Here is a 23,545-nt window from a genome sequence, read left to right as displayed (position 1 = left end):
CGCAAGGGTAGGGAATTTTGGGGAACCCCCTTCTGGTGGTCCAGGGATTCTCTGTAAAGGAATTTTCAAGCCCCCAAAACCTAGATTGATGAAGGAAGTTTATTATAGAGATTGGGAAATAAGGTTAGAAATCCTGACAGAGGCATAAAATCTCTTTAGGAAATAGGTGAGGATAAAGAGAGGGTAGCATTGTAAAAGAATATTATTCCAGTGGGCAGAGGCTTCCTTAACATAGCATGGCATGTTTAGAACGTCTGCAAAGAAATGAGTTTTTAATTGCCATTTTTATAAGGAGGTTTTTGGCTGCAAGGGAGCTGTGCTTCCCCTGGCTCCCATGAAACAAACTAGTGAGTGGAGTTGAATTGAATAGAAGATCTTTAATTGAATGGGGTTGGAATTCTTTTAGCTCAGGACTGAATCAACCCCACCTAGATAACAGAATGAAGCTATTTATCTTGTTTCTCTGGGTCCCTCACTGAGTCAGAGTTGAAGATTTTCTCTTTCAAGGAGTTTTCGAGTTTTGGGGTCCCTTTTTGAATATGACTGCAAAAGCTTGACCTTATCTGAGTGACATCATTGAAGAATTATGATTATTCCTTTTTTGAAACTCACTTAAATGCTTTACTTAGAAATAAGCATATAATATGATATATGTATTAGTTCAGGGAAATACAGAGTATCCTGAAATCTTGCTGCATTTTGAAGCTATTAAAATTTAAACTGTAAAATGTTAAATGTGCTAATACTGCATTAGGACCTTTGGGATCCTGTATAATTTTTGATGACTTCTAGTTCTAAAAAAAAATATACAAATTCAATTCAATTCAACAAATGTTGATGAAGAGGCTTGGATGTGCTAAATACAAAAGCAATGACAAAATAGTTCTTGTCCTGAAGGAGTTTACACTGTGTTGAGGGAAACACCTTATTGGACAAAAAACACATAGAACCTATGTATAAAATGATTACGGAGGCAGCTAAGTGGTACAACGGGTTAGAGCACCAACCTTGGAGTCAAAAGGACTTGAATTCAAAAGCAGTCTCCAACCCTTAGTTGTGTGAGCCTGAGCAAATCATTCCCACTCCCAATTTCCTCCAGAAAAACAAACAACGACAACAAAATCCAAAATGACTACTGGTGATGAATATTGGTGGAATTAAATATTTCCGGGAATTTAGCATAGGTGGAATAGTATTTCTAGGGACCAATCATGGTGATAAATTTTTCTGGATATAGCAGCTAGCTTGCAATCAAAACCTCCCATGAGTTCTCTCTCCCATTATAGTCTAAATTCTTCCCCATTCGAATATAAGTCCCTAAAGCAGGGCTGGTTTTTTTTTTTTTTTTTTTTTTGGTACCAGCTCTTGGTACAGCTTTATAAATAGTTCATTTATTCATTTTCCTTTACTAGAATAGAATTACAAAATGGGGGTCAATCATCATTTATTAAATACTTACTATATGCCAGACCCTGTGCTAATAAAGCTGAGCTGGATGTTCCCAGTGCTTAGTACAAGGGTAGGTGTTTAATAAATTAGTTTTTTTTTTTTTTTAAATATTGTTGGATCGATGGCAGGCAGGTAAGTAGAAAAAAAGAAAGTGAAGCGAGAGATGTATCGAACTGACACTCTCCCTTATACTGGTTTCCAATAAACCCGGACCAATCACTTCACATCCCATAGAACAATCCTCCCACCCCCACAAACGCCCCATACGCACGCGCAGATCCCTCTCTTCTTCATGCCCCTCCCCCTCGCTCTCCGCCCTTAGTTTCGGCGGATGTTGTGGTGTGTCGGAGCAAAGCACGTGAGGGCTGCTGCGTCATTGCTAGCACGCGCAGACAACATGGCGGTCGCGGCTGCGGGTGTCGGGAGCGGGAAGGTAAATAACGGCCCTAGTGCTCCGAGACGCCTCAGATTTTCTCTAGGGGAGGGCAGAAGGTACACCTCCCCTCCCCCTCGCTGGATTGAGGCGGGAGACTCTTTCTTCCTCCCCTCCCCCCTTCCGAACCCTGGCCTTACCAGCTGGTGGCGGGACTTAGTAGGGGAAAGAGGACGTGGCGGTGACAGCTGTCCCCTCCCCCCGCCTCCATACCTGCGTCGCCCCCATCCCTCTCCCTTCCCGTGGGCCTCTGCGGCTGAGCCTTGTTCCCTCCCCCACTCCTCCCTTAAGCGTATGGAGCTTCGAGCCCCTTCGCTTCCCGAGAATCTCCGCGTCTGAGGCATCCCTTCTTTCCCTTAACTGATAGAGCTTCAAGTCCCTCCCCTTCCCGTGAGGCCCAGCGGCTCGCCTACTATTTGTCTACCTTTTGCTCTGGTACGCCGTCGTGTCTTCTTTTCCCGTGAGCCTTCGCGGCCGAGCTGGGCCATCCCACCCCCTGCTCAGTAGGTGGGTAGGTGTGTGTGTGTGGGAGTCATTTGTGACTTGGGAGTGTTTCGTTCCTCTTTTTCTATACGCCTCCGCACTTCGAGCGCCCTCTGCTCCCCTCGATCTGGAGCAGGAAGCTCGTTCTTCCCTTCCCCCCTCCTGGTACCGAGATTGTAGCTCTCGCCCCTGTTGGAGTTCCTTTTCTGCTTCAGTCTTGCTCTCAGGGTTCCCGGGGCTCGTCGGGCATCGATAGAAGCATATTTTAGGTGGAGTGGGCACAGGCGGTGCGGAATCTGGCCCCGAGCCGGTTTCGGCTCAGCTTTGCGGAGAGCTGACAGTGTGTGTATCTTAGTCACTTTATACCATCCAATACCTAAGCAATTATAGGTATCAGGCTTTATACATTTGGTACCTATTGCTGGAGAGGACGAAGCACTGAAGCTAAGAGCATCTTTACTGTTCTTAGATTGGTACTGTTCAGTAAACGCCCTGCTTCATTCCCTCCATTCATAGTATTTTGTAAATTGTAATCACAAATTTTTGTAAAAAATACTTAGAATTTTCTTTCACTTAATCGTTTTGGGTCTGTGCCCTTCCTATCTCCCAAGACACCGAAACTCTGATCTGATGTTAAGCAGCAGGAATTCCCATATTGGCCAAGTCCATATATCTCATTTAACAAATTGAGTTTGTTACCACTCTTTGGTAATAAGTCTGATTACTATCTTTGTTTAATAAATGCTTGTTGATACGTCAGAAAGTAGCAGTCTTTTATCATTAGTTCTTATCCAATTCTCCTTCCACTCTTCAAAGTGACAGACATGGAAGTGGAAGAAGAAAAACAAGGGGATCAGAAAATTCATAAAATGAAGCTTCAGTGTATAAAAACTTAAAAGCAGGAATGTGTACTTGCCATGTGCTTAGGAATCTAAAAAATTGGGATCTCTGTACCCTTGGCTTTGAGGTATATCCATTCTGATCTGCTGTAAATGGGGATAGTAAAGAATCAGGATACTTAAATTCCCAATTTGTTTCTTAATCCCTAAAATTAAGTAGCCCCATTAGCTACTTAATCTGATAGATGTGAGGGAAGCTTTTTGAAGTTTGTAATCCTCAAATCCTCATAGTAAGTTAAACACTGAAAAAAGAAAAAATTCTGCAAGTATAATTCCATTTCTGTCATTTTGTTTTGCAAAAGATTTTTCAGAACTACTTTTTGATTTGGATACATCTCTTTTGGTTTTGAAAAGAATTTTCAGAGGACTACCCTTTCCAGATCTTTTTTTGGCCTTTGAAGGGAGATTGGGTCTGTGCATCCTCAGAAGTTTTCAGCACTTTTGTTACTAGAAAATATTCAATAATATTCCCAAATCCCTGAGGAAGCAGTTCGGTCTATCCTGAGTAGTTAGGAGGGTGGGGGACAGTAGTGAACACTAAAACAATCCCAGTCTAAGTATGAGTAGGAAAAACTTTATTTCCTTCTCATGACAAAGGGTACAATAGTCTCTTGACACACAAAGCATGGTTTCAGAGGCAGACAAATTTAGGCAAATGGCATTCACTTTATTCCCCAACTTGAACTCCCTTCACCAACCCCCTGGCTCCTTTCCTCATTGGCTGGGGTTTCTAAAGCACAGTTTCTTTAAAAAAAAAAAAAAACAAACATGAGGTTATCAAATATTTAACTGAAGGATTTTTTCCACTCAGTCCCACCACCAGATAACCTGCATCCTCCACAGTCTTGTATAGTTCAATTTTCTAATTTGTTTCATTTTTCCAATTTAATTTTTATACTGTGGAAACCAAACCTCCTTTTAAATTTGATTTCCACATCCTTTAATAACTCCTCAACAAGTCAACTAATGCACAGATCTCCTTACACATGAAGGATAATTAACCCCTGAATTCTCTGCTTTTCTTCTGACAGGGCTGTACTGGAGTTGCCCTCCTTTTCCTGCCAATAACCTCTCCAGTGTTATTCTATTTTCCCATGCCATTCTGGCGTCGAACTGCTCTGTCCTCCTCTCTAGTGCAACTTATCCAAAAATATCTACCCACTAAAATAGGAATGACTCCAATTGAGAACTAATTAGATTTTTAGTTTTGAATTCAATTGCTATCCTTGACTTTTTTCTTCAAATGTTAGGATAAAAGGAATAGCTAGTTGGATCAGTGCACAGGTGCCCACTTAGTTCCCAGTCAAAGCAAGTTTGAGAATGCTACCTCCACATCCAAAGTTGGAATATGCTTATTCCTGAGAAATTGCCAGAACTGTCTGAGCTTCCAGACTCAGTCATGAGAGGCAAACTGATTTTTAGAAGTAAGGGGCTAAAAATAACCTGGTTTATTCTCTCACAGCAAGTGATGAGATTTGAGAATTGAGGGTAAGAGATCCCCTCTGGTCAATGCTGCCAGGTCCTTTGCAAAAGAATTCTCAAACCTGAAGTCTGCTTGGCAAAAGGGAATTTATTTTCACAGTGGGCAGAACTCCTGATTAGGAATTTGGCAAAGGTGGGTTAACAAACCCTTGATTATATGGCTTGGGGGCTGGGGAACAGTTTGAGCCATTCAGTAGAGGATTTTTGACTATGCCTCAAGCTGAGACCTCCAATTGAATGAGATCACTTAATTTGGGAAGGGTGTTGTCTGGGAAAAAATGTCTCCCAGCATTTGAGACTCATGAATTTTCCCCAAATGAGAACGCAGTTTACATCAGGGGCCCCTCAAAGGTAAAAGGGGACACAATTTACATCATTTTCTCCCAAAAGATCTGTTTACATCAGAAGGAAAGGTGGATTAAAGCATTTCAATTCTCAGGAATGTTATTCTGGGAAGCCAAAGGATCCTGCGCTTGAATTCACTCTCCATATCCATATTCCGTATCCAAAGGGTACTATCTGGTTTGGGGCAACTGGAAACACAGATAAAAATTGCTTTTTGTTCAGAGTATCTATTGCTTGCTTTAAATCCTTGTCTTGATTCCAAATCTTATATCCCGTAACTCTTTTGATCTGCATTTTCTAAATGTCCAGCCTTTGTAATAAGCCAAACATTATTCCAAATTGGACAGGCAGTTGCATAAAATCCTCTTTCTCTATTAGGATACAAATACCTATTGTAACTACTTGTCTATGGCTAGTCAAACCTCTATAATTTGACAAGCATCAAACTGAATTTTTATGGGATATCATTTTTCAGTAATATTAACCCAAATTTTAACTCAATGACCCCATTCTAAGATCCAAATATTGTTGCAGCAGGGAAGTAGCATTAATGCTATATAACCTCTCCCTTCCGTGAGATCAATAAACTCCTTAGTGGGGACTCAGACACTGGGCCATTTGAGGTCCATTTACCAAACAATTCCGGTTCATTCCCAAACCAATGTGACCCCAAATCCTCTGGATTATGAGGTGATGATCTCATCTTTTGAAACTATTTCCTGCTGAGAGTGGGTATTGAGCTGATGGAATAATCTGTCTGGGCTACAAAGTTTATGCCAATTACCCTGCATTTTGTCCCACATATCTTGGTGCTAAGGTTCAGGATGGTGGACCCTCTTCAGGGACTCTTGTCAGAGACTTCCCACTGTTTTCTGCCTCCCAGTCCACTTAACCTAGCCAAACTGTGTCTCTAAAACCATGATTTGTGTGTCAGAGACTACCCTCCTTTCTCATTAGATAGAAATAAACTTTTTCTTATACTTGGACTTCTGATTGTTTTAGTGGTTGCTACTGTCCGACACAGATTGGGTCTGTCTGGGATAAAAAACCCCGCTGACTGTGGGTCTCTTGACCCTGACTGATGGGCACTGTTTTTCAGTGACCCTTGGTTTGGTGGAGAGACCATAGGGGAGTAGGGAAAAGTAAGGGGAAATCTGAGCTCCCTTGTAAAGTGAAAGTAAACAAAGCAGTCACAGATCTTAGGTGAAGGAGGAGGCTGGATGATTGGACAGCAGAAGGGTTTTTGGGTTACTAGGCTCAAAGAATGAAACAAATCCTAACTCTCAAGTATCTCATTTGTCTGCTACTGCTAAACCTTGAGATACAAAGATAGGGAAAAAGCCAGTCTTTACTCTAAAGGATCTCAGTTTAATGGGGAAAACAGCTCACAAAGAGTTTACATTTTAAAAGGAGAGATGAGAAGTACATATAGAAATAAATACAGCGCCCCCCCCCCCCAAAGAAGTTAAATACAAAGTTGTTTAATAGGAAGGAAGGACCCTAGCAACTCAGATAAGGAAAGACTTTATCCATAACCCCAAAATGTTCAGTTGGGACTTGAGCAGGCAGGTAATTGGCTATATGGTGTGTTTCCTTGTTACTGAGAACCCAGGAGAATATTTTAGTAATTAAAATCAATTACTACAGAAATTTAAATAAATAAAGTTGCTTTGCTCTGATCATAATGTTGAAGGTCGTTATTAGTTTGGAAACTGATATTTTTTAAAAAAATGTATATGACATAAACTAAGTGAAGACCCTCTCATAAGGATGTGGCTTCCAGCTATGACCTAATAATGACTTGAGACTTTGCAGTCTCAAGTTGAACTATAGCTAAAAGACTGCAGGTGATTGATTGTCTTGGATGAACATTCACCTCCTGTTTTCATCAACTATTAATTAGCATTTAAGTACTTCTTTTAAAGGCAATTCTTTTGTTTCTTGGATAGATTTCCTATTTATAAGACTAGATTCCCCCAAAGAATGGGAGAAAAGGTCAAGGTGGAGGAAGGACAGCTTCTGTGCTAAATCTTGTGTTTTACAGTATATGCTTTGCACTTCTTTACTGACATCTTATCAGATGGGAGATGCCCTTTAGATCACGATAAATCCCTTTTTGCATTTTCTTACTCTGAGAGTCTCTGATTTTGTGGTTGACTGAGACACACAGTTAGGATGCTAATTCTGGGTTATTTCCTGTTCCTGAGGAGTCTCTCGTACCGAATTCTTGGGTAGGCACCCTCTGGAAAGTTCTGTGGTGGTCCTTGGAGGCGGCCCAGGAATTCCCTTTCTGATTGGGTAAACTCCCGAAGAGAGACGCTGGGAGAAAGCAAAAACAAAAGTGGGCTAGCAAAGATAAAAAGGATTAATTGGGCCCAGGAGATAACCCGGCTGCAAAAGGTTTGAAATTAGTCAGGTAAATTGTGCAACACAGCCCAAATGAGAGAGAACTCGAGGGGGAGGGGGAAGGGGAAGCAAAGATTTTATCTGTAAAAGGACTTTTCTCTGCCAAGTAACTATTGAGCTGGCTGGGTGACTGGGATTGGGACTGGGAGAATTTAGACAGTCTATAAAAGGCTCTCATTTCCTTTTGATATTGAGGAAATCCTAAGTGGTTCAAATCTGTAAGGATTTTTTCATTTTCCTTTGGTAAGATTGGGTGAGTCCTCTGGACAAGATACTCTGAATCTTGGAAATGGAAGGTAAACTGGCTCTAAGAACCTATTAGTATTCCATATACCACAATTTATTCCTATACCACAATTTATTCAGCCATTCTCCAACTGATGGACATTCATTCAGTTTCCAGTTTCTAGCCACTACAAAAAGGGCTGCCACAAACATTCGTGCACATACAGGTCCCTTTCCCTTCTTTATATCTATTAGTATTCCAAAAAATATTCCTCTAGATAATAGGCTTAAGAATTATTACAATGTGCCAAAATGTACAGGGAAGTATAAAAAGAAAATGATTAAATACTATTGATTTGTTTGACCAGGCGCCCCAGTGTCTTTTGACCTAGGTATGGTAAGTATGGGTGTGCCAAAAACTGAATCATTATGTAAATTCAAAAGAGCCAGTTCATTATGAGGATAAAGAATATGCAGCCTTGTGAACTGGGACAGTCTGCTTTGAATGAGGAGGAAGAGGAGTCAGAACCCTCTCACTCCTGCCTTCTCCCTATGTTTCTCAGCCAGCCACTGCTTCTGTGGTTACTCCAGAACTCCTTCAATGCCTCCGTCCCAGAGAGGAACCAAAGAAGGGTGAGCTCAATTGATTTAAAATCATTAACTATTTTCTCTTCTCAAGGTCCTCTTTGGAGGGAACCTAAGAAAAAGATCTTTTAGAACAGTTTGACCAATTCTTTACTCCGAATTGATGTCAATCTTAGGAATCCTCTTCACTAGAGTAGAGCAGAGGCAGATTAGGAGAGCTGCAATGCAGAGCCTGGGATGATGCCTGTCCAGTTGCACAGGGCAGCCAAAGGGAAGGACAAAAATTTCCCCTTCAGGATCCCAATTGGGATCATAATAATTCTGCTTATAGAGAAAGTTATGAGGGACCTAAAACAGATGAATGTTCAAGGTATTGGAAATGCAGTCCCTCGAAGTCAAAATATTAATAAAGTAACAGAAATTAAGCAAGCAAAGGAAGAAATCTTCTCAGCCTTTTAAAATAGGTTCAAGTGTAATGCCAGAGAAAGTGAGGCAAGATAGAGATTAGAGAGTTTTTAATATTTTATTTGAAAGGGAGAGATATACTGGGACCAAATGGATCCATGGTTTGGTCCCAGGCCTGATTGAGACTATAGTCTCCAAGAATCCAGCCCCAATGTGAGTTCTTAATGACATATATATACACACATGTGGCTCAGCTACCGGAATAGACTAAAGCAGGGGCAGAGTCAAAGTGCTGAGAACAGGAACTTGACTATCAATACGGTTCTCACAGGGTGGGGAGAAGCACTGGAGATTCTGATAAATTGGGATTATAGAATGGGGAGAGGCACTGGGTATTCTAAGATATAAGAACTTTAATCCTATCAAATATTCTGATGATGTCATGATCAGGAGGAAGGGGTGGTATTGCAGGATTGAGCATTACAATTTGGAACTGAGTCAGAACAATTAGGGAAACTGAATCAGGACAATAAAAGGGACTCTACATAAGGAACTGAGATTTTTGAAACTAGTAAGTAGTATTGTAGACTTAAAAGATGCCTTTTGGGCTTGTTTGATCCTAAAAGCAGGGTTATCTTTGCCTGGAATAGGAAGACACAGAGGCTGGAAGAAAATACCAGTATAGATGGTGTGTTCTGTCCCAAGGATGTATAGGATCCCCTAATCTTTTTGGGCAGGTGCTAGAAGTATTTTTTTTTTTTTTTTTTTTTTTTTTACTTCTTGAATAAGCTTTTTTTTAAATAGCTTTTTATTTACAAGATGCATGCATGGGTCATTTTTCAGCATTGACCCTTGCAAAACCTTCTGTTCTAACTTTCCCCTCTTTCCCCATCCTCTCCCCTAGATGGCAGGTAGACCAATACATATACTTTAACATATATGTTAAATACAATATATGTATACATATCCATAGTTATTTTGCTGCACAAGAAAAATCGGACTTAGAAATAAGGTAAAAATAACCTGAGAAGGAAATCAAAAATGCAAGCAGACTAAAATAGAGGGAGTGGAAATGCTATGTTGTGGTTCACACTCATTTCCCAGAGTTCTTTTGCTGGTTGTAGCTGGTTCTCTTCATTATTGAAAAAATGGAATTGATTTGGTTCATCTCATTGTTGAAGAGAGCCATGTCCATCAGAATTGATCATCATATAATATTGTTGTTGAAGTGCATAATCTCTTGGTCCTGCTCATTTCACTCAGCATCAGTTCATGTAAGTCTCTCCAGGCCTTTCTGAAATCCTCCTGCTGGTCATTTCTTATAGAACAATAATATTCCATAACATTCATATACCACAACTTATTCAGCCATTCTCCAATTGTTGGGCATCCATTCTAGCTACTACAAAAAGGGCTGTCACAAACATTTTTGCACATACAGGTCCCTTTCCCTTTTTTAAGATCTCTTTGGGATATAATCCCATTAGTAACACTGCTGGATCAAAGGGTATGTACAGTTTGATAACTTTTTGAGCATAGTTCCAAATTGTTTTCCAGAATGGTTGGATGCATTCACAGATATTGAAGTATTGTTACTAGAAATGTAAATCTCTATTTGATTTGATTTTAAGTTAAAAATTTTGATTCTCTGATAACTTACCTAAAGAGGTCACATGTTTGTATCTCATAATTAGAAAAAATATTTAAGTTAATATGCAGTATATTGGGCAATTTGTAAAAATTGTAAGAGCTGTGCTTTTAACATTTTGTCAGCCTAGCTGGATATGTGGTGTAAATTCTGTGAAATTTGGTCCAAAGCTATTTAGATATTACCTATATTCTGAATTTTACGATTTGTTTTGCTTTCTCCCTTTAACAAAGAAGTAAAAGCAAGAAAATTTGATTTTTGGAATATGTTTAATTGCAGAACAAGTTGTATTTAAAAAGGTGTGTAATATATCTAACAACACCTTTGGAGTTTGCAATTTGCAGGAGAATGAGTGCTTAGTGAATCCTTAAAGCAGCTGAGTGGAAAGACCTTACCAAATGTTACAGATAACAGAGACCAAAGTCTGGAGGCTGAGACCATCAGGCTTAAGTGATCTGTGTAGGAACCTCAAGAAGGGATTGTTAAGGACAGTTTATAACCTCCAAAATTGACTTTGCAATTAGGAATCTTTTGGTGGGAGGGGAGATTAATTGTGCTTAGAGGAATTTTTAACAATATTGGTGTTGTACTTGTTATTTATAGCTCTAGGAAAGTTTATAGGGACTATTTAATTGAAGGAAGTTGAATTAACATTCTTCTTGGAGGAGTGATTAGAAATCTAAGATTGTCCTGATTAGATTGCAGCCTTGCTCAAAGATCTCTGCAACTTGTGTACAGCCTCTTTGATGGGTGGGCTGCCGGCACTTTCTCTCTATATGGGGATGTCCTGTGTCTCCAACTTCCTGAGTCCTAAAATCCTCTCAGGACCCCAAATGGATAAAAGGGTGTGGTTTCTTGGCCCAGCCACCCTGCACCCTCTTTCCCTTCAACTCTTAACTGCAGAAGGGTTGAATTGAACAGATAAGACTTGAAAGGGCAGTTTTCTGCCACCTTAAATTTTGGGATTGACACGTATGTTTAAATTGGAATTCAGATTCTGAAATTGTAAGAGATAATTACTTAATAGTATACTAGTGCATGTCAAAAATTGTGAACTTATTTATTCTGGCATAAGATCTTAGAAACCTGTGTGCAAATAATTATTACTACTCAGAAATTTAAATCTCTATTTGATTTGATTGTAAACAAAAACTAAATCACATCTTTGTATCTCCTAAGTGGATGAAATGTTTTTGGTATTATGTTGCTTTCTAAATTGTATATTTTAGAACATATGTTTTAAAAAGTTGTGCTTTAAAATTCTATCAGCCCTGCTGGATATGTACCTACTTTGTTTTGTGAAGTTTTCACTCAAAAACTATTACTTAAAGCTTCTCAGTAGGTATTAACTGAGTTCATGGGTTCTTTTGGATAAATTATTCTCTTGAGTTATTTGATACAATAAAGATTTTATCTAGATGGATTTTATTCTTGGATCTATTAGCCCAGTCTTCTAGCAGCTAGCAAGTTCATAAGCCATAAGCTTAGTATGGAATGTGGAATTCCCAATACAAGAAAGAAAATACACATGTAATCTGAAATTTAGGGTTGAAAATTGTATCATAGTTTTATTTTTAATCCACTGTTTTCTCATGGGATGTGGCTGCTCTTAGCCTGGCCTGTCTTCTTCCCCCTACTTCACTGATTATTGGGGGAGGTAGAAAGAATCCCACTCTGCTCAGCCTTTTCTGGGCACCCCCCTGCTGGAAGAGATAGCTTATGTTTATGCAGTGTGAATAATTGAATATTTGTTATTATTTTTCAAGACTGTGGTTGTTTTAAGAGCAAAATCATTTCTGTAATGCCTAAACATAGCTTAGAATAAGATGTTATATCAAGGTTCTGATGCTCAGTAACAAGGAACTTCTAAGAAAAGTTTGTTAGATTTTTAGTTAACTGCAAATTCTCTGAAAATGATTATTTCAAAACTTATTCAGCAAATTATTTAGCATTTATTTTATATATCATAGTCTTGTTGTTTAACCAAAATGATCTATAGCTTTCTTAGAATACCTAAAGCAGGATTTTTTTTTTTTTTTTTTGCCTGTGCTATCTGCACAGTGCTGGAGAAATGAAATTCCTTGTCTTCCAGGTTCATCTGCATGTGAAAAGAAAGCAGTCATGAGAGTGCTTAGTTTAGGCCTTCTTTTAGACCTGAGGCCCCTGATATGTGATTTGGTTCTTTGAGAAAAAAAATTATTTTGGGGGGTATTATAACTCATCTCTCAAGTTTGAATTCAAGTATGGATGAGGACCAATAAATCAGAAAACATCTAGGTAAAAGGAGTTTGAAGAATGGCTTTTTGAGCTCTACTTAAAGTCAGACTTTCTAACTTGATCCCCAAAGTCTCTTTCCTTTTAATAGAAATGATTCTCAACTATTTCTGAGTTTGGCAAGGGGGTGGAATTCACACATGGTTTTCATGCCTGAATTCAAATAGCTAAGGATGCTTTGTTCTGTCCCTGCATTTTCTCTTTTCTCTTATAGGAAATTTCTATATTCAAAATAAGTGAACTTTAGATTGACCATGACCATTAAAAGCCATGAGCAAAAAACGTTTAAGTATAAAATCTTCCTATTTCTATCTGAAAACGTGTAAATGAGGTAAATGACTGTTTTCCATCATTGGGTATTTGGCTTAGTTATCTGTCTGTTACTAGAAATATATTTTCTTAGAAATATGTTTGTATAAGAGTTCTAAATCTTGTAAGAACATTTAGCTACTGATGTAACTGTGAGATCTAGCTGATATTCTCATGCAGTGTGACTTAGAGTAGGGGATTTTAGTTTGGTTCCACCCTCCTCCCCAGACAATCAAATGACTTGCCCAGAGTCACACAGCTGGGAAGTGTTAAGTGTCTAAGAGTAGATTTGAACTCAGGTCCTCCTGACTTCAGGGCTGGTGCTCTATCTTTTTTGCCACCTAGCTTCCTCTAGTGTAGTTTCTTTTTTTTAATATAATTTTTTTGTAACATTCACGTAAAAAATCAATTCTGTTTAAGTTAATTGGGAATATTTGTTTGTCCTGTTTGTCTGTGACATGAGCATGTTTTTTTTTTTTTTTTAATTAACTTATTTGATATGCATAGACCAAGTCATAGGAAATTGGTTTTTTGATGCAGCCACAAAAGAGGCTGCTATGATTTTGGTCTGCCCAACTCTTGACAGAGTGACTAGCCTTCAGGTCACCCAGACTGTGGCTAAGGCACTTAAAATTGATTATTATCTCCATTGTGTCTGACAGACTTTTCAGAAAAGATGGAGAAGATTCGATTGCCTTGAATCCTCCCAGGGAAAAGAGCTATACTCTTAGTGCTCTCTCAAGCTGTCTCTACCACACCCTGTGGATTCCTGTCAGTTTGGGATAGGAGAATTTTAAACAGACTAACACAAAAGTCTGATGTCGATCTATTATCCTTTCTATTGGATATCCTCTTTATAGCCCAAGTCCTTTTAAACACTTTGGCACATGTGTCTTTGGCCACCCAAGTGACCCCTTTGCTGTTTGCAATGCTACTAACCTCTGCTACTTAGGTTTGTTTTAGACTTTGGTCACCTTCAAATGATAAGCACTTGACAGATGTATTGACCAGCTTCAGGGTCTGATTGATAATTCACTGGATAACTCACTTCAGTCACCTCTTGGCCCATCTCTCCAAATGAGCTCTATGTCCATTTCCAGTAGGAAATAATTTCAGAAGATGAGATTTTCCTCCTATATCCCAAAGGATTTTGGGCCCCATTTATTTGGAGGGAAACTGTTGGGATGAATGGATTTCAGCAAAATACCACCCAGTGTCTGAGTGTGTAATGCCAGAGAAACTGAGGCAGGAGAGAAATTAGAGAGCTTTTTAATATTTTATTAATTGGAGAGCATAATTGACTAGACAGGACTCTCATCTCAAATTATCCAGTCAAGACAGAGATAAAGATGTACTGGGACCAAGGAATCCATGTTGGTCCCAAGTTTGGAGGGGACTGTCATCTCAAAGAATCCAGTGTCCAGTGTCCAGTAGCCAGCCTCCAGCAATGAATGGGAGAAACCCAACTTCTTAAATACCTTTTAGAAACAAAGAAGGGGTAAGAAGCACGAGAAAATTTCTGTCAGGATGGGGGGAGACCATAAATCTTAAAAACCCAGAGACAGGATGTTTGAATACACAGAGGCAAAGATATTAGTGAGGTATCTTGGAATATTTTAGAGGGATATTGTAAATTCTTGAGGACAGAAAGAGGTCTACTCTCTTGTTTATCTTGCTTGCATTAACAATTTACAACCTTAGAGCAAATAGTCCTCAGTCTTAATGAACCAGAGTGGGTTTTTACAGCTTAGGGGATTGAGACAGAACAGTTAAGGAAACTGAGACAAGGGAAACTAGTGCAGGGAAACTGAGCCAGGACAGTTAAAGAGAACTGTGGCATAATAAGTGGGCCCCCAGTAAGGTGCTGACTTTGTGTTAATCTCTGCTATTGTGCCTTGGTAACTAACTTTGTTCCTCTGCTATCACTAACTTTGGCTTCAATTTATCTCTGTAACACTCAAACCACGTATTTCAACTCCCAGTTTCTGTATACTACTTAACAAATGTCCCAGGATTTGTCCCCTAAAATTTAAAAAATGAAAAGAATGGGGAATGATAAGGGCTTTAATGTTAGGTATAATTAGTAGAGGCATTCATCTCTGACGCAAGCAGGCAGATGGCTCTGATAGAGATTAATTTAGGTCCTTGGCCCCATCCTTTGGGGAAGTGGTCCAGTCGGCAATCCAAGTTATGTCACTCCTGAGACCCACCCTCTGTAGGGTTCTTGAGCAGTCTCATCTTGCCATGTCCTTTCAGGAATCTCAATTATGTTCCTGAAGTTAAATTTTTCCATTAAAATCTTATCTGCTATCCTATAGCTGCTGTCCTCCTTTGAGTCAGTCCACTACAGCACTCTGCCTTTTGGTGTCTTTCTTCTTTATCTCCCCCATACCACATAGTATCTCCCCTAACTCCACTATGTTTCTCAACCCTACTTCTCCTCCTTACAGCTAACTCTTTTAGGATGCTAAGTCCCTTTCAGGATTTAGCCTGCCAGCTAAGGGCATGCCCCAACTTTCTTTCTTTTTTTTTTTAATTGTAACTTTTTATTGATAGAATATATGCCTGGGAAATTTTTTACAACATTATCCTTTGCACTCACTTCTGTTCCGACTTTTCCTTCCCTCCCTCCACCCCCTCTTCTAGATGGCAGGCAGTCTTATACATGTTAAATATGTTATAATATATCTTAGATACAATATATATGTGCAGAACCGAACAGTTCTCTTGTACAGGAAGAATTGGATTCAGAAGGTAAAAATAACTTGGGAAGAAAAACAAAAATGAAAACAGTTTACATTCATTTCCCAGTGTTCTTTCTTTGGGTGTAACTGCTTCTGTCCATCATTGATCAACTGGAACTGAATTAGATCCTCTCTTTGTCGAAGATATCCACTTCCATCAGAATACATCCTCATACAGTATCGTTGTTGAAGTATATAATGATCTCCTGGTTCTGCTCATTTCACTTAGCATCTGTTCATGTAAGTCTCTCCAAGCCTCTCTGTATTCAACCTGCTGGTCATTTTTTATAGAACAATAATATTCCATAACTTTCATATATCACAATTTATCCAACCATTCTCCAATTGATGGGCATCCAATTCATTTTCCAGTTTCTAGCCACTACAAACAGATGCCCCAACTTTCTATTGAGTAATTGTGAGTTCCACTTAGGAACTTGTCTTTTATAAGCTCTCCCACTGTATTTCATTTTTACCATTTCTGGTGTCTATTGTATCCCCTTATTTGTATCCTCTTCCCTAAATAAATCTACATTTTGCCAAAGAGAATGACTATTGTGAATTCTTTGCATGATTGAACCCCAACTTTTGGTGTCTTCCATCATCTGTATCTACATCACCCACATCATTTTGCTGCTCAGACTACATTGATGTGAGGTTTGTCACCAAATTATGGCAGGCAATAAAATCTGGGGTTTGGTCATGTGAAGAATTCACAATGGCCATTTTGCTTTGACAAAAGGTAGATTTACTTAGTGAAGAGGTTACAGACAAAATGAAGGGATACACACCGGATATGGTAAATATGAAATAAGAGTTGGGAGAGCATAGAAAGGGGTTTTAATAATTAATGATGAAAAGGGCAAGTGCCCTAGTTGAACTTCTTATTTACCAGGAGAAAGGAAATACCCCATGAGATTGGGACATGCTTTTAGGTGGCAGGCTGAATCTTTTTTTTTTTTTTTCAGGCTGAATCTTGAAAGGGATATAGCACCCCAAAAGAATTAGCTCACTATAAGAAGTGGAGTTGGAAACATAGTGAAGTTCGGAGAAATACTATGTGGCATGGGAGAAGGGGAAGGAGGGGAAAAATACTATGAGACATTGCGGACTGACCCAAAGGAAGGCAGCAGCTTTGGAATGGCTCATAAATAGATTTTATAGGGAAAATTTAACTTCGGGGACATGACAAGGTGAGACTTCTTGAGACCTCTACAGAGCGTGGGTCTCAGCGATTTGACATAATTCAAGGATTCCAGCCTGGACAACTTCCCCAGGGGGTGAAACCATGGAGCCAAACTGATCTCTATTAGAGTCTTCTCTCTACTTGCCTCAGGGATTAATTTTTAGCAATTCCTTTGCTAACCACATCTAACATTGAAGATCTCCTCACAAGCATTTGCAAAAATTTATTGTTTAGGGAATCCCCATGATTTAAATTGTGTATTTTGTATTTTAAAGTATAGACATATTCTTTACTTGCCTAACATTAATCACTTTGGTGATGCCATAGTTCTGTTGGTTGGAGTGGGGAGGGCAGTTTCTAGAAAAAAATTGTTATACTGTAAAATTTACCCTGAGATTGTAAGAGAGACTTAGAATGAGGGGGAGGGTGCTGAATTTAGTGGCATTTAAAAGAATCGTTCAGATTGAGGAACACTGGTTTGGAGTGGAGCAAAAAAAATGATATATTGAAGGAGGAACTATCTTCCTCTTTCCCTCCTGCTTTTTCCAAGTGAGGATGGTGGAGTTTCTTTTCCCTCTTCCTTTGGAGAGTAAGTCCCCATTCATTCAGGGACAGATGATAGGAAAAATAAAACAACAAAAAATCAAGTGCCTTTGTAAAAACTCTTGGAAGTTAGATGGGGGAATGAAGAAGCAGTGTTAGTGAAGTAGAATCTAGAAAGTGGAGGAGATGAAACTGTTATGGTAGCAAGCTGGGGAAACTACCTATGGCATTCAGTTTGCTCAAAATCTTACCATGATTTGTTCTGGGTCCTGCAGAGTTGCTAATGGCACTTCATTTAACACTGAAAATATCTTTCAGATTTGGAATGTAGAGAAACTTTGCACTTTTTACAATTGATTGCAAAGCAAGAAATTTCCTTTTGTTTCTTTTTGAAAAATAATTTCCATTCATATTAAACTGAATGCTTACCTTAACGTCCTGGCTAAATTTTGAAATGATAGAACTCTGAAGCACTACAATGGTAGATATATTTAGCCAGAAGATCAGTTAGAAGGCTGTTGCAGTAGTATAGGTGGAGAAGGGGATATGGGCTTGAACTTGGTTTGTGGCTCAAGGTAGAAAAAAATGGATTGTTTTACACTGAACCCAATTTAGACCAATCCACTGGTGGTTAATTAGATATTTGAATAAACTATGATGGTCACTGGTCATTCAATAGTTAACAAAAGATTTACTTAGTCTTAGCTTCCCTGCTTCTCAGCTCCCAATCTAGCATCAGACAGCTCCTGGAGCTATTAGTACTGAGTGAAGTAGGAAATGATATAGGCAAGTAAATCTTGAGAATGAATTCATTATATTCTCTTGATAAATTAGGACAACTTGTATTTAGGATAGGGACATTATGGTTTTGCTTTTACTACAAGGTTAGTTGTAAGACATTTTGTGAAGGTAGAAAAGACAAGATTTAGCAATGATTAGATATGTAGTGTGAAAGTGAGGAATTCAGAGTGATACTAAAAGTTTTGAGATAGGGTGATTGGAAAGAAATTATAGTATTTGATGAAATCTGTGATAAGGGGTTTGGTACCAAATGATGGCAGGCACCAAAAGTTGGAGTTTGGTCATGTGAAGAATTCACAATAGCCATTCTCTTTGGCAAAAGATATGTTTATTTAGAGGAATAAATGGAATGGATACAAATAAATGGAAGGGTATAAGAAACTCCAGGAATGGTAAATATGAAATAGAATATGAGAGCATATGAAAGACAAGTTCCTCAGTGGAACTTATAATTATCTAGTAGAAAGAGAGCACCTCATGAGATTGGGGCTTGCCTTTAACTGATAGGCTAAATCTTTTTTTTTTTATTTTTTTTTTTTATTTAATAATTCTAACTTTTTATTGACAGTACATATGAGTGGGTAATTTTTTTTTGCAACTTTATCCCTGGCAGTGTTATATATGTTAAATATGTTTTAGTATATCCTAGACAATATATGTGTGCAGAACCATACAGTTCTCTTGTTGCACAAGAAGAATTGGATTCAGAAGGTAAAAAGAATCTGGGAAGAAAAACAAAAATGCAGTTTACACTCATTTCCCAGTGTTCCATCTCTGAGTGTATCAATTGGAACTGAATTAGATCTTCTCTTTGCCAAACACTTCCATCAGAATAAACACTTCCATCAGAATACATCCTCATACAGTATTGTTGTTGAAGTGTATAATGATCTTCCTGGTTCTGCTAATTTCACTCAGCTTCAGTTCATGTAGTATACATGTCTCCAAGCCTCTTGTATTCATTTTGCTGGTCATTTCTTACAGAACAATAATATTCCACAATATTCATATACCACAATTTACCCAACCATTCTCCAGTTGAAGGGCATCCATTCATTTTCTAGTTTCTAGCCACTATAAAAAGGGGTGCCATAAACATTTTGGCACATACAGGTCCCTTTCCCTTTTTTAGTATTTCTTTGGGATATAAGCCCAGTACTAACACTGCTGGACCAAAGATATGAACAGTTTGATAACTTTTTGGGCATAATTCCAGATTGCTCTCCAGAATGGTTGGATTCGTTCACAACTCCACCAACAATGCATCAGACTCCCAGTTTTCCCCCTGTCATCTTAGCCAATCTGACAGCTGTGTAGTGGCATCTCAGAGTTGTCTTAATTTGCATTTCTCTGATCATTAATGATTTGGAACACTTTCATGTAATGGGCTGAGGTTTGAGTTGATGCACTGAGGACCCAAGTACATGAGGCTAAATAGTAATTGGGCTATACTCTATTAATATACATGATTGGATAAAGAATGGTCCCTACCCACTCTCTGTGCAAGTCCTGATGTGTTGTAGAGGAAATGATGATTTTGGTGGGTGGAGACAGGAAGAGAAGCTGGGAGAAATTGAGCCTGGGTTCCATACTCCTAGCTGCTGGTCCTGTGGCTGCTGGTCTAGCTAGCTTCTTGACTCAGCTACACACATTGCTATTGCCCATTCTCTTCCACCTCCAATCTTTCTTCACTGAGAATAAAGACTGACGACTTTCCCCTAACCTGCATTCCTGACTCCGGCTGATTTTATTTTATTTTATTTTTTTTTTTGAGGAAAGGAATCTTTATTCAAGCATTAATTAAGCACCTACTGCATACAGAGAATGAATGAACAGAAGTGCCCTAGTAGATTTTACAGTCCAAGTTACTACCTTTGCACACAACCATGCTTTACACTTTGGGTGTTATGCCCTTCTTTTCTTTTTTTTTCTTTTTTTTCTTTTTTATTTTATTATAGTAACTTTTTATTGACAGAATCCATGCCAGGGTAATTTTTTTTTTTTTTTACAACATTATCCCTTGCACTCACTTCTGTTCCGATTTTTCCCTCCCACCCTCCACCCCCTCCCCTAGATGGCAAGCAGTCCTATATATGTTGAATATGTCCTAGTATATCCTAGATACAATGTATGTGTGCAGATCCAAACGGTTTTCTTGTTGCACAGGGAGAATTGGATTCAGAAGGTAGAAATAACCCAGGAAGAAAAACAAAAATGCAAACAGTTTACATTCATTTCCCAGTGTTTTTTCTTTGGGTGTAGCTGCTTCTGTCCATCATTAATCAATTGAAACTGAATTAGGTCTCTTTGTCAAAGAAATCCACTTCATCAGATTACATCTTCATACAGTATCGTTGTTGACGTATATAATGATCTCTTGGTTCTGCTCATTTCACTTAGCATCAGTTCATGTAATTCTCTCCAAGCTTCTCTGTATTCATCTTGCTGGTCATTTCTTACAGAACAATAATATTCCATAACATTCATATACCACAATTTATCCAACCATTCTCCAACTGATGGGCATCCACTCAGTTTCCAGATTCTAGCCACAACAAACAGGGCTGCCAGAAACATTTTGGCACATACAGGTCCCTTTCCCTTCTTTAGTATCTCCTTGGGGTATAAGCCCAGTAGAAACACTGCTGGATCAAAGGGTATGCACAGTTTGATAACTTTTGGGGCATAATTCCAGATTGCTCTCCAGAATGGTTGGATTCGTTCACAGCTCCACCAACAATGTATCAATGTACCAGTTTTCCCACATCCCCTCCAACACTCATCATTATTTTTTCCTGTCATCTTAGCCAATCTGACAGGTGTGTAATGGTATCTCAGAGTTGTCTTAATTTGCATGTCTCTGATTAATAATGATTTGGAACACTCTTTCATATGAGTGGTAATGATTTCAATTTCATCATCTGAGAATTGTCTGTTCATATTCTTTGACCATTTATCAATTGGAGAATGGCTTGGTTTCTTATAAATTAGAGTCAGCTCTCTATATATTTTGGAAATGAGGCCTTTATCAGAACCTTTAACTGTGAAGATGTTTTCCCAGTTTGTTGCTTCCTTTCTAATCTTGTTTACATTAGTTTTGTTTGTACAGAAGCTTTTTAATTTGATGTAATCAAAATTTTCTATTTTGTGATCAATAATGGTCTCTAGTTCGTCTTTAGTCACAAATTTCTTCCTCTTCCACAAGTCTGAGAGATAAACTATCCTATGTTCCTCCAATTTGTTTATAATCTCGTTCTTTATGTCTAAATCATGGACTCATTTTGATCTTATCTTGGTATACGGTGTTAAGTGTGGGTCCATGCCTAATTTCTGGCAGGCTAAATCTTGAAAGAGACTTAGCACCCTAAAAGAGTTAGTTAGCTGTAAGGAGGAGACATGGAGTTGGGAAGCTAGGCTAGAACTCTTCTCTAAGTCAAGGGGCAATGTTTCTTTCTAATATGTTAATGCCAATTGAAGTGGGCTAAATTCTAAAAGGAATTAGCAGAGAATCAGGAGTAAGAAGATAAATTTATAGGACAAAGTTAGAGAGACCCAGAGCTTCATGTTATTTATTTGCTAATTTTATGGTTTACAGATAGGTTTGAGGGGTGATCTATTTATTATTGTCTCAGGAACTTGGATGTCACTGACTGTTAGATTGTAAATCTGACAGTAATGTTTGTAGGACTATACTATAGTATTCCTAAGGTGAGGAGACTTTAGGATCATTGACAGGTTGTTAAAATAGTAGTACTCTAAGGTCTGGGGACCTCAGGATTCTTGCTATAATTCTCCCAGAAACTGCATCCCATCATTATTGATGTCCTTTACATCAATAAGGAAACTCAGAATAGAGTAGGATTTGGGGGGAGAGATGAGTTCTTTTATTGGATATTTTGAGTTTAAGATGCCTGTGAAACATCCAATTTGATGTGCTGTACCATGACTTACTTAGTACCTAAGTACTGGAAAATTCAGAAAGGCAAATGTAATAACTGTGCTAGCACCCAGGACACCCCAGAATCAGCCAGAGTCAGGATAAGCAAAAGTCCTCAATCTTTATTCTCGCTCCCCAGACGCAGGATTGAACAGGATGGAAGCAGATTCTTTGCGACTGCCTTCTCCCCTCGTCTACCACTGAGAGTGTGTCCCTGGCTAGTTTTACTCCACCCCCTAGTCCCTCCTACAATCCTCTATACACCAATCATTGAGCCAGTATGGATAGTGGAAAGGACCATTTTCCAAGCAAATCACCATAGAGTATTGTCCAATCAGTAGTTAGCCTCAAGTGCTCAGCAGTCCCAACCTCAGTGCATCAACCCAATAGTTTCAGCCCTCTACATCTCCTGCTTTCTTTTGTTTTAGAACACCGGCGGTCAAGCCATCCCTGACTTCTCAGGATGGTGAGAGCCCCCAAAAGGAGGTGATCACACCCTCCCCGACATCTCAGGAGGGGAGATGAAAAGCACCAAAGGGAAGTGGGGATTGCTAACGGGTTTCTGGGCTGAAGGCTCTTATTAGAAACAGGTATGCACAAACCCATCAGCATGGGAAGTATTACACGAGCACATAGCAATAACACACAGGCTGTTAGTGATGACTCTCCCCACAGTCAGTACTGGCTCAATGTGGTGCAACAGACATGAATTGTATATGCAAGTAGTGATAAAACAAACAATATAAATCAATATGATATTATAAGAGATTTCCAGAAGTCTTAGAAGGAAGGTATGTAAATAACAGTCACACATATGCCTTCTTCAGCAGCCAAGAAATAGTCCAAAACCAATCTATTGTCCATTGTTTCACATGTCAGGAAATCCAATGATCCCTGCAAGTTTTTGAAGTCCTGCAACATTCTTTTCATGTGTTAGGGAATCCAATGATCACTGCAAGTTTTTGAAGTCCTGCAACAGTCTTTTCATATGTTAGGGAATCCAATGATCCAAGCAGATTTTGAAGTCCTGCAATAGTCTTATCATTTCTCAGAAAATCCAATGATTCCTGAGGGCTTCAAGTCCTACAACAGTCTTATCATGTCTCAGAGAATCCAATGATTCCTAAGAGTTTTGAAGTCTAACAATTTTTGATGTCCATGAGTCAAACACCATAACTGCCATGCTCTTTCAATGGTGGGCACAGTCAGCAATGGAACCATCCGATGTGTCTCGGGTCTTCTCCTTTGTTTCAAGGGCTGCTCCGTCTCTCTGCAATGGACAAGGCAAATACGGCTCGTTGGAACCCATCTGATTCCTTCTCCATCTGTGGAAATACAAGCAAACCCTCTCCCCCAAGCAGTTAATCTATCTGGTCCCTTCCATTCACCAC

At 39.0% G+C, this 23,545-nt stretch overlaps 1 protein-coding gene across 2 annotated transcripts in view; it reads left to right on the top strand.

Annotated features, from left to right (window-relative positions):
- Window positions 1–1,753: 1,753 nt before the first annotated feature.
- The window catches only part of TBC1D15 (TBC1 domain family member 15), a 105,612-nt gene continuing 83,820 nt past the window's right edge, over window positions 1,754–23,545 (top strand). Inside the window, exon 1 of one of the 2 annotated variants that reach the window (XM_012550480.3) lies at window positions 1,754–1,882. In XM_012550480.3, coding sequence (XP_012405934.1) covers window positions 1,781–1,882 — 102 coding nt within the window. In that variant the 5' untranslated portion in view covers window positions 1,754–1,780. Of the gene's footprint in view, window positions 1,883–7,955; window positions 8,356–23,545 lie in introns of those variants that run through there. The other variant, XM_023504307.2, reaches the window with a different exon arrangement.

This window comes from Sarcophilus harrisii, chromosome 5, assembly GCF_902635505.1.
Source record: "Sarcophilus harrisii chromosome 5, mSarHar1.11, whole genome shotgun sequence".
Lineage (NCBI taxonomy): Eukaryota > Metazoa > Chordata > Mammalia > Dasyuromorphia > Dasyuridae > Sarcophilus > Sarcophilus harrisii.
The sequence above is the reverse complement of the archived record's forward strand: the minus strand, read 5'-3'. Positions and strand labels throughout refer to the sequence as shown.